General features: G+C 46.4%; 1 protein-coding gene across 1 annotated transcript; it reads right to left on the reverse strand.

Moving 5' to 3' along the window:
• Positions 1-568: 568 nt before the first annotated feature.
• LOC123411447 (histone H4) lies at positions 569-1,126 on the reverse strand. The gene has a single exon (XM_045104394.1). It carries the CDS (start codon positions 1,049-1,051, stop codon positions 740-742), a length of 312 nt encoding a protein of 103 aa, XP_044960329.1. The 5' UTR covers positions 1,052-1,126; the 3' UTR covers positions 569-739.
• Positions 1,127-14,518: the final 13,392 nt, after the last annotated feature.

Here is a 14,518-nt window from a genome sequence, read left to right on the forward strand (position 1 = left end):
GCTCTGTACAAGTTCTGTAGCTCCTGGGGTGACTGATTCTTGTTGTCTGACTTGTAGCAGCTCTGAACTTCAGGGTTAATATTGATGTTTCCTTCCCTAAATAGCATTTTTCTTCAGCAGTTAAACGAACTACCAGTTAAGAAGATAGTACAGTATGATCAACTTCAACTGTCAAAACTTGGCCAGCAACACCATCATCCATCTTCCCCTCCATTTGGCCATGAACAGTCATTTATCTCCAATTCTCAAGGCAAAACTACCAGCAAGACATTCAAGTCGGTGTGACGCTACTGTCATATTGAACATCTGCAAATAGGATACATTGGAAGCGTTTTGATTGAAATAGTTTGATGGGCAATCTGTAATTATCGGTTGCATAGTGTCCTCTATAAACCATCACGCTTGATAAATCATCTCCGTAGGCACCACACTGCATGGACAGAAATGCAGGGATGGTTTGAATCTATTGCACACTGAAGCCAACGCGACCGATTGGGGGCAGAAAACTAGAGCGACAGAATGGAAATTGGGGGATTTTAACAACAGAGCAAGATTGGGGGCAGAAGAATTCGCGGGTAAAATGCTGCGATTTCCATTCTATCATAGTACTACATCGAAACACTGAACACTGAACACTGAACAAGAGCAGCGAGATGCGGCCGTTACAATGAAGACAGTAAACACCGAACAAGCATAGGTGGCGGCGCGAGGTGGATTCGACTGGACCGGCGCGATAAGCCTAGCCGCCGAAGCCGTAGAGGGTGCGGCCCTGGCGCTTGAGCGCGTAGACGACGTCCATGGCGGTGACGGTCTTGCGGCGGGCGTGCTCGGTGTAGGTGACGGCGTCGCGGATGACGTTCTCGAGGAAGATCTTGAGCACGCCGCGGGTCTCCTCGTAGATGAGCCCCGAGATGCGCTTCACTCCGCCCCGCCGCGCCAGCCGCCGAATCGCCGGCTTCGTGATCCCCTGGATGTTGTCGCGGAGGACCTTTCGGTGGCGCTTGGCGCCGCCCTTGCCCAGCCCTTTCCCTCCCTTGCCGCGGCCGGACATCGCCGACGCTTCTTCTCTCTCCGGCGAGCTTCTTCTCTTGACTTGGCTGGCGTGTGTTATGGTGGTGGCGGCCGTGTGGTGTGGTCGATGGTGGCGGCCGTGTGGTGTGGTCGATGGTGGCGGCCGTGTGGGGGATTTATGGCCGCGAGGTTTCGAGGGAGAAGTGGCCGGTCATCCGCGTGAGGCAAAACGTGACCGTCGGATGGGAGATGAATGGCTCTGAGTGGAGGGAAACAGGTGGCGCGGATCGGTGACATGGCGGGGCGTGGGGACTTGGCAGGAGGAGGTGTGTTTTCTTGCATGGTTCGGGTTAAAAAACAGAATTTTGTCTTTATTTAGGCTGCCCGTAACGAGAGTATCATAGGTAAGTACTCCCTTCGTTTCTAAATATAAGTCTTTCTAAAGATTTCATTAGTGGACTACATACGGATGTATATAGACATACTTTAGAGTGTAGATTCCCTCATTTTGCTCCGTATGTAGACCCTTAGTGAAATCTCTTAAAATACTTATATTTAGGAACGGAGGGAGTATCATGCATGACAACTAAGCAATTTTGATGAGGTGTCATAGAATTAAATGAAGAAAGAGAGAGTTGAGTATCATATCATGATACCGTATCATATTAAATGATGTGCTACTATGTGTCTTGCATGACAATAAATAAACTATCATATGATACTAGCATATGATACTATGCATTACGAATGTGGTATCATAGACTAATACCATATGCATGATACTTGTATATGATACTATCCATTACAACCAGCCTTATGTGTTTGGGTCAACCGGACGGACTTAAGCTGCTCATAGTGGGGAGTAATATATAGTACTCCATCCGTTCCTAAATATAGGTCTTTTTAGAGATTGTACTATTAGACTACACTAGTTAAAGGCCTGTGCGTTGCCACCGGTTAAAAAAATATAGTTCTAAAATAGTTGCCTGAATTGATAAATATCCATCGATCATGAAGTCATGTAATTTTCATTCATACTTGACAACATGAGTCTCTAGCAAAATAAAAATGAAAATAAGATGGCTCTGGCTTAACTGTGTCAGCTTTAAGCACTCTCATCAATGTGCCTATGTCAAACCGATGAAGATTTTCCAACAGGGATTTAGTGACATCAACGAATGATTCACAACCAGTAAGAATGAAGCCCAGAAATAGAGGATAACTGGAATCTCAAAAAAGAAGCAAGCAAAAATGTTTTGGGTGCTCACAGTCTCACCCAAAGACCATGTTTCATTCAAGGCAAAATTTGCGGTGCTTTCTACAATAGTATTAGTCATGTCCACCTTGCTAACCCTAGACAACACGAAATAGAAATACATACAAAAAATCAGACCTTATTCATTCGCTGGAAATTAACATGAATTTTGTAGCGATTCTGCAAACAGGAGTTAACATATTTACATTGTATGATAGCCCCGGACTACTCTCTCTCTCTTGCAAGGCTAGCGGTTGCTTCACTTTATTAAGTGTCACCATGGTTGTGTTCTCTCCTTGAATGTAATGTTGAACATTTCTGAAGAACGTCAAATGAAGCGCTTGTGCCATCAGAAGTGAGGGTGATACCATGAACTGTACATCTGAAATTTTATCTTTTGGTATGATCTATTCAAAGTACTAAAATGAAATAATGATCTACACATGACAGTGCTACTCTTGCCTTAGGCCCTTAACTTTTGTCTGTTTGCTAATTTGTGCCGAGGCTTAGGAGTACACATTCTTCTATGAATTGACCATTTTTGACATATAAAAATGTTCTCTTGCCTTATCAAGTTATCATACAAGACAATCCCATACAAACCAAAAATGGTTCTGATTACCTAGTAATTACTTATTCTAACACAAAAGCAAAATGCAAAACACCCACATAAGAGGTCCAAGGGATGCGTGAATGAATCTACAATCTAAAATATGTCTATATACATCCGTATGTAATTCATATGGAAATCTCTATAAAGACTTGTATTTAGAAACAGAGGGGGTATTAGGTAAAACACTAACGACCAAGTTGGCCTACGCCGCGCTTTGGAGGACCCAACCCACCGATCAGCTTGCTGCGGCCATCTGAAAGAACTATTCTCCGAACAAAAGCATAATCTTCCTTTGATTGGCGCGTAAAGACCGCGCCTACACAAACGAGAGACGTTTTCGACGTTCCATTCTGACCCCTAATACTTGCCCTTTCTATGGCAGCACCGAAAGTATCACCCACCTTCTCTTTCAATGTCAACTGCTACGGCCTCTATCGGACGAACTACAAAGATCTATAATGGCAGGCTAGACAACCTAAATGATATTTGACTCGGTGCTCTTACCAACAAAGTTCGCTCCACTATGATCATCGCCATCCTCTGGAACACATGGAAACGACGAAATCATAAAGTCTTCCGAAATGAAACCTGGGGCATCCACCACATCGCCAAACCTACGGCTGACGACGTCCTACTCTGGTCCAACCGTTGCAAGAGTGCTAAAAACAATCTCTTTTAAGAGACTGGGGACGGACGTGGATTTTTGAGACATGCGGCCATGCGCTACCGAAATCGAAGACATCGGTTTATGCATCAGGATTTATGCTTAATATAGCATTTATGTTATACGATCATTTCCATTTGCAATAGCATGCGAATACGTGGGCTATGCAGGGCAGGGTGTGGGGTCATCGTCATTAAATTCTATATGTGTACTCGTTGTCCGGTAGCTCGTGACTTACAGATACAATGCATCGCAGTTAATGTACTATTAATACATAGAATTTCAACTAAGCTCACAAATTTAGCTGCAACCATGACAAACATGCTCTCATATATATTTTGGTAATTATATGGAGCTCGTGGATGTCTTCATATTGTATAGTTCAATTAGGAATCTGTGGAGGTGATTTTCATGTCTCTATATTTTCAAAAACTGCAATTGTAAGTTAACAAGTATGATTGTTAAGCTGAGATCAAAACCAAAGACACAAAAAATATCATTCTCTTTGGTGGTGTCTCATATATTCTGTAAGCCGTGTAAAAGTATTTTATCTTTTATGTAGAATCTGCATACTGATTCTTTTTATTAATGTTGCGTTTTAAAATTCAAGTCGAATGTTCATTATTCGAATTAACGATGAAAAATCAAGCTAATTGATTTTTTCAGTAAGAAAATGATACATGTAAAGATTTTAGTTGTAAATCAGTTGTCGAAAACATGTTTTAAATACCAAACTTTTCAAATTGAACAAAGCGGATGGAGAGAGTTGGTGTGATTATGGCCAGGGTGTAAGCTTTCAATGTAGTTAACGATTCACCACATGGTCCTAACAAATAAATACAGCTGAGCAGGTACTACTCCTTGCTGGGTGCCTTGATTGCTGACAAGCATTTACAACGTGAGTGAGATCCTGCAACGGATCGGTTCAATGCTCAGGTCTGCCTTGCAGGCCATGTGCTGCACATGTCAGGTGCACAATACGCGTCTATACTGAATGGAACAAAGGGGCTAGAAACCATTATACGGCTAATACATATTGTAGTTGCACGAATCGCGCGGAGGCGAGCGGTGCAGATACCAACCGCGCGTAGCCGCATGTCCACTCGTGATTATTCGACTGGAGGACCATGTTGATGCACCTCTCCACGAGATTATAAGCCCTATGTAATCTTTTTTCTTTACTTAAAACTTCTGTCTCACCTCATGTACCCCTCGCTAATCTTGTAATTGTCCCTCGTTCGGTAATATATGGTTCAGGTCGGCATAAGCCCATCGTTGACTCGTGAAAAAAATGCTCGATGTCTGTCGCACCTGTGGACGTGGCTCGACCACCCATATGATTCTATCCGAATATTTGATAATTTCAGTGGAACTCTGAATAGAATTAGTGTATGTATCTACCAGTTTCGGATCTCTTGCTCCCTTACATGATGTGGATCCTCCAACTGGAATCCTTTGTTGTACTGTATTGACACAAAATAATTGACATCATGAGCCAAATAAAATATAGAAGTCGGGTAATGAGTGTCAATGTTTTATCGGAAGAAATATTGTAATTAAATTGTATGATTTCAATGAGCTAAGAGAGTTCGATTAGTTTGAACCAAAATTATGTGACCATTTCTACATAAAGGAGTGTAAAAAAATACTTATTGTAGATAACATGAGCAACCAATAACTGTTTTTATCTAACAAAATACAACGGGTAGAGAATCTTTTGTCAATAAAATAAATCCTTGATAATTCAGAAATGGACGATGAACTACACATAGATTAAAGCATCACTAATTTGAATTCTGAATCAACCCTAGACTACCCCTGTGGCACTTAATGTTGGTTGTGTTGCCAAAGTTGGTAGTTCACACAAACAATCTCCATCATTGCTGCTAAATTAGTAATCCACACAAACAAATTCCATCAACCTTGTCCCAAATTCAGCTCTGAATTGTAAGTGCCTAAAGGACACAAAATCTACTACCAAAACATAAGCGATCAGTCATCTAATCCATACAACTTAGTCTAAGATGATAAGAGTAATGTTAAGTAGCTACTGCTCGGAGCTGTGATTTATTGTTGCATGCTAACATTGTACACGAACATTTCACAAATGCTTAATATATGAACATCAACTTATATATATCTAGTTATCTACATGGGAGCATTTCAACAAACACATAGCGAGCATGAGTGCCGCACAAACCTGGAGCTTGCTAGATTTCCATGTCTCAGAGATGGTGGTGGGTAGCAGCAGCAGCATCATCATGTCATACCTTAGCTTGGGGGCCCTGGTCATGGTCGACGCTGCTGGCGGCGGGGCTAACAGGGCAGTGGCCAGCATCACATATGTAACCGTGTACCTATGCATCTAGGCATCTCCCATGTCAACCATGGCTGCAAATTCTACACAGTTGGGAGCGGGTAGTGGAGGCTTACTCACATCAAACGGAAGGAGAGAGGACGCCGTATCTTGATCATGGGTGGCTGGGACCGACGACGCGCCCGAAGACCCTGGGACACGCAATAGCATGATAGCTCCATCGTGATGGCCTACACCACTGAGTCTCACCTCCCTTGAAGCATGGCCACGGCAGACCAAGCCTAGCCTGCACAATGCCTGAATCTAAAAACTTGCTACTTTTTGTAACTGGAACACCAAAAGTGCCAAGAAAGCAAGGTAAAATGTTAGTATTTCCCCACTATTCTTAGGAAGTGGCACTCTAGTTTTCAATTCGACACACATACATGGTGATTTTCTATTGCCATGTATCGATGATCCAGAGAAAGAGGCATAAAAAACAGTAAACTAATTACATGAAGATTTCCTATAACTTGCAAATAGAGGAACAAAACTAAGATTTTGGAAATCTCAAGTACAATTCGCAACACAAGGTTGCTTCCACTTTGACTGAACATTCTCGTAGCATCCAAAAACCATGGCAAGCTTAAAAACAAAATATTCCATGCATTCGGCTATACATGGAAACAAATAGCTGAGATGTTTTTCCTAATGTTTTAATCTTGTTACACACTACAAAACATTTGTTAGGAGGCACCAGCACGCCAAGAGCTTTGCCGACTCCTGGGTCTTACCCTCAAGTCTACAACAAGCAGTAACAAGGTATACCCAACTTTGTTGCTCACACTCCCCCTCTTCCCTCCCTCTCTCTTTCTCATAAATTCTCATCTATTGATAGCCCTCTCTCTCTCTCTTTCTTTCTCTCCCCATCTTCGTATCTCTGTTTTGTAGCTGCCAGTCCATTAAGGAATGGCCATAAAGAATATTTTATATGGCTACATCCAAGGAAGCAAGAACATGGTATTAAACCTGATGTTTTTTGTGTGCATACTTGATTTTCTTTTTAGTTATTTTATTATGTTCTCTCTTCTTTCCTTTATCATAGAACTGAAAATATTCACGAGAAAAAAATATGTGTTCCGGCCATGGCTTTCTTGTATTGAAAAGAGTACAACATGCTTCGTTTGATCACCTTTGGATGATTCCTTCAGTTTGGGAGATCTGCAGTCGCGTCACTTAAAATATAACAGCGCAATAGCTGCAACTGGAGCGGCTGGACAAAAAGATGTACGCGCAAGTGAAAGTAAAACTTTCATGAATGAATTTCTAAAATCTTGCCCGGTATACTAATCGTCAACGGAAACGAATCACATGCCGAAAAGAGAGCAATATAACGAACGCGCGGACCAGACGCCGCGCAATCGCGCTCAAAGTGTTCGGCGAAATCTGGCCAAGAGCCGCGTGTCAAGAAGCGAGCAATGCAGAAGGTTTGATTGGACCAAGAGATCCCCGGCAGTCACCTGATCCGCCGTCCCTGTATCAAGCGCCGGCCCGCTGTCGAGCGCGACGAACCTCCTGGCAGCCTGGAGCGCCCGGAGCAGGTCGGCCACCCACGTCGCCGCCTCGGGCTCGGCCGCGCCGTCCTCCCCAGACGACGCCTTGGCGACCTCGGCGACGAGGTGCGTGAGCAGGGACACCTTTCGCGTGAGGCGGAGGCAGTCGGCCCGCAGCGGCTCCGCGGCGGCGGCCAGGTTGGCGGCGCTCACGACCGCGATCTCCCGCACGATCTCCGCGGCCGCCCCGGCCGTCGCCGCCAAAGCGACGCCCCGGGTCAGGACTCCGCGCGGAGGACGGGAAGGGGAAGCGGCGGGGAAGCGGAGGGGGGAGGGGGCATGCCAATCTCCAATGTCCACATCGCGCAGTAATGTAGGAGTGGTGGTGGTGATGGTGGTGCGAGGGAGCTCTGCTTGGGAGATCGTAGCGCCTCCTCGTCGTCCGCGACCGCGAGAACAGATCGTCCCTGCCGCGCGACCACACCGAGCTCTCCCGACGCAGGTTGTGCCCGAACGCGCTGGGGAGGGGGCGGCACCTAGCGACGCGGAGGCGGGGGTGGGGCCGGCACCGAGCGGCACGGCGGAGACCGCGAGCTTGCGGGGCGTGGGCGAGGGCGGGACCGAGCGGCACCGGGAGCGGCGGCTAGCGCGCGGGGGCGGGGGCGAGGGCGGGCGACCGAGTGGCGCCGGGAGCGGCGGCTAGCGCACGGGGTCGGGGGCGACGTCGGGAACGGCGGCTAGCGCGCGGGGGCGGGTGCGGCGTCGGGAACGGCGGCGGTTCCAGCCTAGGGAGGGTTAGCGAGGGGAGCGGTTCTAGCCTAGGGAGGGTTAGCGGCTAGCACGCAGGGGTGGGGTGAGGCCTATGGATCTGGTTTTGTTGAACGAAGTATGAGGCGAGCGATGAACTAAGAGCACACACTAAACAATCAGAATTGCACATACATTACAAAAAGGCAGCAACTGCAATCAGAGGTCGAGGCGAGGGCCGTCAGCCAGCATCGCGTGGAGGGAGGTGCAACCTGGGTGCGGAGGAGGAGAGAGCCAGGGACGATGGGTCCAACCACAAGAGCCAGCGGCGGCGGGGCTGCACACCTACTTATCCCCGGTGGGAGACATGGATTGGCCGCGCGGGGCATGCGGCGGCGAATTGGGAACCGGGCCAGTGAGGTGATTTGGGTTGGAATCTGCGCGGGAGCGAAGGGAAGGTTGGGTTCAAGTGACGGCGGCCGGAGAGACGATGCCCTCCATGGCACGCGGAGGCGACGCGAGGGGCAGAATAGAGAGGTTTCTCTCGGGAGGGAGATTGGATCGTGGGACGTGTGTTAGTGGGCTTGTGGCTATTTCTGTTTTCCCATTTTTTCGCCGGCTCCTATTTCTAACGCTGGTTTCCCTTACGTGAACCGGCTGTTTTCTTTGGGGTTGGATCGTGCGACAGGAATTTTGTTGGGGGGGGTGATAAGGGGGAGGAGGTCGAACCATCACCACGACGGCAGATTCTCCTTTAATAGTAGAGATATCCATGCATCAACCGTATAAAATGTTATTATCACCATCTGTAACAACAACTGAGAAAAGGAAAAATAAGCCAAATCGTTAACTTTACAATACCCCTAGGTGATAATTTTGTTAAAACATGTGTTGCCTTTGTATGGGTGTTGAAATTAAAAATCATAGCCTTGATTACTTCTGAAGCATAATAGTGGCTTCTATTTTTCCTAAATTTGCCCACTTCTAAATACTTGATTTAATATAGAATATGTTCCTTAACATATCCAAGGTACAAACTAAACATCGATAATGATGTATGAGGCTTGATTTTGACTAATACAGATATGGATCATCCGTGGAAATGTACTGAAAAATGGACACATATGTCACTATGCATACCTTAACATATGACACACCAAACCGCTCATTGCAACGACAATACACATACTTGAAATTGTCCATTGAGGAAGCTCCTTTCAACCTGCCGGAATTGAATTGAAAGAAAAAAAAGCCATTCATGAATATGTACAGGAATCTAGAGGTTAGTTTACTATAAAAGCTGTAAGCAAACATGTATATGTACAAACCTATGATAATCAAACTATACTATAGATTTGCCCCTTACACACACGCACACACACAAGAGAAGTAGAAGCATGTGAGAGCACAACAAAGATAACTGAAAATCATATGAATGAATTGAACATATAAACCAATTTTGACAGTGAGCCACACCTATGCAGTCACATAGTTTCTTGGATGCAGAGAACATTCAAAAGACAATAGGTGTTACTCAACAAATTGAAGACTCACCTCATAGGTGAAGCTGCAGTAACACATAGAGAAGTACTTGTATAGACTACACAATGATGTTCAAAGCTAACGAATTTAACGGAGCTACAAATTTCCCTATCATAGGCTTAATTTAGTGCCCCTGTAAGAGACTCAAGCTTCTACTCCTTGTAAGCTGGAACGGTCAAATGCACTTCTCGTCAGTGTAAAAAGAATTGACAGAAAGAGAACCTACAACAGGCAACACAAACAAATGATCTCAACTTTAGAAATGTGTGTAAGACGAGATGTTCAGACGAGATATGTGCAAGACGACATGTTGCTCACCTTTGTCAGAGAGGATCGCCCGAAGATGGTCGCAAAGACGATGCCCGTCACGCGACGCCAGACGCGGACCGACCGCAGGCGCCGGCTAGCCAGCACTTCTGCCACCGCAACCTGTCCAGCATCGCGAGCTACTGCCGGTACGCCGCCTGGAACGCGGCGAAGAACTCGTCCTTGAACGAGTCGGCCTTGAACCGCACAGTGCGTCGAGCACGCTTGCGTGTCAAACGGCCGGGTCCTGGACTTAGATCACGAGGTGGAGGACGAGATGCAAGTCCCGGGCGTAGGGGAGGGTCCTATCGAGGGCGGCGAGGAAGTCGAGGGTGTGGAGGCTGGCGTCGAAGTAGTCCTCGACGAGCGCAAACAGGTTGGCGCACCCGCACACGTCGTGCTTGCTGGCGAGGACGACGCAGGACACCTCTTAGTTCATCTCTACAAGGCAGCCGGTGACCTCGCGGAGGGAGCGGATGGACATGGACCGCACTTGCACCTTGGCCGCCGCCGCCGCCGCAAAGCCGCATCAAAGCTCCGCAGCTCCGGCTTCGCGGCGCGCAGCACTCCGCACAACACCCACGATGAGAGTGGATCGACGGGATTTGGGGCGACTACAACGGAGGAAGAACATGAGGGGGTTGGAAAGAGATGGGGGCGTGCGTGATGGATGAGTCGGTCGTGGCAATTCCAATTTTTTTACTGTGTGCGTGATTGAAACAGTTGGTTCTCTTGTTTACTTTAAAAAATCGGTTGGGAGAGTTAGCGATAGAAAAACATCGGTGGGATGAGTTAGCGATACGGGGAGGAAAAAAGAGGTTGAACCATAAATCTGGTTTTCTTTACTGAACTGTTTGGTTTCGGAGGGTTGAAAAAAAATTCAATGATATGAGAACGTGGATGGGGGGACGAGCGAACAAGAGGTCGAACCACCGCAGAGGTTGAACCATCACAACGGCACATTCTGCTTTAATAGTAGAGATACGAAACAAAATGAGTGAATCTACATTTTAAAATATGTCTATATACATTTGTATGTAGTCTTCTAGTGAAATCTCTAAAACTACTTATATTTAGGAACGGAGGGAGTACTATCATGCATATGTTACTATTGTATGATACTACCTTCATAGTGCATAGTATCATAAACTAGTATCATACGTGATCTCATTTATTGACATGCATGACACATAGTAGTATAGCATTTAACATGATATGGTATCTACCTATGTTACTCTAACCCTCTGTCTCTTCTTTAATTACTTGCCACATCACCATGTTTGCTAGTCCCAAGACTATGTTACTACCTATGATACCCCCACTATGGCCAGCCTTATGTGTTTAACGATGGCTAATGTGTTCGGGTTAAACAATCAGAATTTTGTCTTTATTTATCTATTTTTATTTTTGTCGAATGATGCGTTTAACGATGGCTGATGTGTTTATCCGCATGAACTTAATAGAAAATATATATATTTTCATGTCTATTTGGATCAAAACGAACATAAATCATGGTCACACGAGCGTCTATTGTTTTGTCCGTGTGCGACACGGCAGTGTTTGCATCGATGCGGACACACGCGAAGCCCATCCTCGTCCTCAACATGGCCCGCCCGTCAATGACACGTAGGCCATTCTCCCTCTCCCTCATCACCCCGACACCATTTGTCTATGGCGCCCACGTCGTCGTCGTCCACTGCCGGTCGCTTGAACGCCGACCAGGCCGCCTCCTGCATCCACGGATCCACCCACTCCCCCACCAAGGCCCCATCCGAGGCGCATTTTTGTTGGCATTGGTGGCCTCTTTCTCACCACTGCTCGTGCTTGAGAAGCCACAGTCTCTGGCTGTACTCGCCTCCCCTAGGTTCCGTCGGCTGCTCCACGGCCGTCATCCGCACTCGCGTCCGTTTCGACATGCCTTGTGCGTGTACATGCAGGGCGTGAGGCTCTTCAACGGTCGCTACTCTGCCACGCTCGGAAGGTGTTTGTACAATGGATAGCAGGGATGAAAAAAAACAATAACTTCATTTGTGATTGGAATGATTCGTCATCAGACGATGAGGACTATGTGGTTGCTACCTTGGTCATCAACAACAACATTGCTAGGCAGCGACCGAGGCTCAGGGGATAGATCCCGGGCCATGCTCCGACGTTGAATCGCAATAGAGAGACTTGTCATTACCTACTCTTCGCTGATTATTTTCAGTACACGACCCCACTATTCAATCCCAACCTTTTCTAATGCCCCTTCGGGGTGGCGATACATGTGTTCAACCATATTCGGGAAGGAGTGGCAATGTATGATGATTATTTCGTATGTAAGGAGGACGCTGTCACATCCCTGGAACCCTAATCAAGTATAGCATTGTGCTCATATCTTCTTTGCATTGCATCCAAGAAAATTGCAACAAGATCAAAGCAAGTGGTGAAGCAAAACTCAAAAACCCTAGCCACTTCTCAAATTCAAAGAAATTCTAAACTTGTTCAAATCAATGAACCCAAAATGGCCCCAAGAAAAGTTCAACTTTTCTGATAATTCATGAAAGCAAATAAGCAGTGAAGAAAACTATTTTCATAACACATTTGGCATTTTATTTAAATGCAAAAAGCTTCTAGATTCAAGTTTAAATTTGAATTCAAAAACTTTAAGTTTTCAAAAATGTTGAAAACTTCAGGAATGGTTGGATATATTGCAACTAATATTCTGGTGTGTTCAAAATAATTTTATAAACCATTTTGGAGCTGAAATAAATAGCAAATCAAAATAGTTAGCAAAACAGAAACAAAACAGAAAAAAAATGAAGGAGAGACTACCTGTCGCTCAACTGGCCTAGGCCGAGTCCCTGTGTCGTCTTCCTCCTCGCGAGTAGGAGCAGGAGGTGGCCGCCGCGACGCTCGGCGCCTCCACGCAGCTCCCTGCCTGCCTAGCCGCCGCTTCGCGCTGGCACGCGTGGGGATAACCTCCCCGAGCACGGCCCTATCCATTCCCGCGAGCCATTCCTCCCCTCTCCTCTCGGTTCCTTCCTCCCCTTCTGCCGCCATTGACAGGAGCTCGAGCTCGAGCTGCCCGTGCCTCTGGCCACTAGTTCTTTCCCCCGAGTGCTCCAATCGCTCCGCCTCGATGAGCTGGACATCCCTGCAGAAGTAGAAGTCCCCCTGAGCCCTGCAACGCCCACGGCACCGTCGTCTTCAAGCTTCGGCCCCGGCGAGCTTCGTTCGATTCGTCGCCCACAGCGTCGCCCCGAGCCGTCTAAGCCCTCCATTGCACTCCCCGTGAGATTGCGATCATTTCCCCTCTTCTTCCCCTCGTTTTCGTGCCTCCTAGCCACTGGACCGACGAGCCCGAGCTCCGGCCATCACCTCTGCTCGTCGCCGGTGACCTCCGGTCCTCCCCAGCCCTCCCTGAGGCCAGTACTGGATGAGGCCGAGCCTGGGGATCCTCCCAGTGCTCTCGGCTCTCGATCCCGAGCACTACAGCCATCTCCGGCGACACTCCGGCATAGATCCGCCGCGGATCTGGTCGCCGTCGGTCAGTCTCCATGTTTTAAACGCTAATTAGCCACTAACCAGTGGGCCCCAGGCCAAGTCAAACGCAATCAGGGGCTGGTCAGCGCGGGATTATCCCTATGAGGATGACCAGTGGGTCCCCCCTGTAGGGTTTGACCTGATCAGGTCAGCCAACGGCTGACGCCATGATGACGTGGGGGTGACGCAATAAGTGGATTTTCTGATTTAAAAGAATTCCAGAAAATGCCCAAAACTTCTAAAAATCGTAGAAATTAATCTGTAACTCCAATGAAAATAATTTATATATGAAAAAGTATCAGAAAAATCCAAGGATTCTGAATATGTCATTTTCAAACATGTTTGAAAATGTTACTGGACCAACCATGTAGAATAATGAATAGGTTAAATTAAATAAATGCTTTGGAGTTGGAATTTGAAAATCATTTGAATTCCACTTCAAATGCTATGATCAAACATTGTTCAATCACTACCAGCAACTTAACATATCATTCCCATGCATGTTAAAAACAAGTTGATCTGAGCATCAGGTCGAATCAATTAAAATGGTATTCGAGAATACCTCGTTTGACGTGATATTGAATCTGATTCAAATCAACTTCAAACCTAATAAATGATAGCTACATTAGCATACCACCTTGCACCCTCATGCCATGCTCATGCATCATTTTGTTGCATATGATTGCTACTGATTGTTGTCGTTTCTTTCGGTAGGCTCCGCTCCTCCGGATTCCACCGAATATCCGACTGACGGATATTGTCCCTCCTCTGAGCAACAAGGCAAGCAACCATTTTGACCATCCCGATAAATCCCATGTTCTTGCTCCTGCACTTACTTATTGCATTAGGATCAAATGCTCAAATGCTTTTTCCACGTTAGTTGAACCCACTTCCTTTGCATGACCTGTCTTTGTCACAGTAAATAGCTGAACCTTGCAACCTAGCATACCTGGTAGATGCTTGAGCCATGATGTGCCTTATCCTGCTATGCATGCTATGCTTAGAG

The sequence above is a fragment of the Hordeum vulgare genome, chromosome 7H (assembly GCF_904849725.1).
Source record: "Hordeum vulgare subsp. vulgare chromosome 7H, MorexV3_pseudomolecules_assembly, whole genome shotgun sequence".
Taxonomy (NCBI): Eukaryota; Viridiplantae; Streptophyta; class Magnoliopsida; order Poales; family Poaceae; genus Hordeum; species Hordeum vulgare.

Excerpts from the sequence above, each read along its gene's own strand:
- LOC123411447 (XM_045104394.1), bottom strand. The coding sequence starts at position 1,051 with ATGTCCGGCCGCGGCAAGGGAGGGAAAGGGCTGGGCAAGGGCGGCGCC.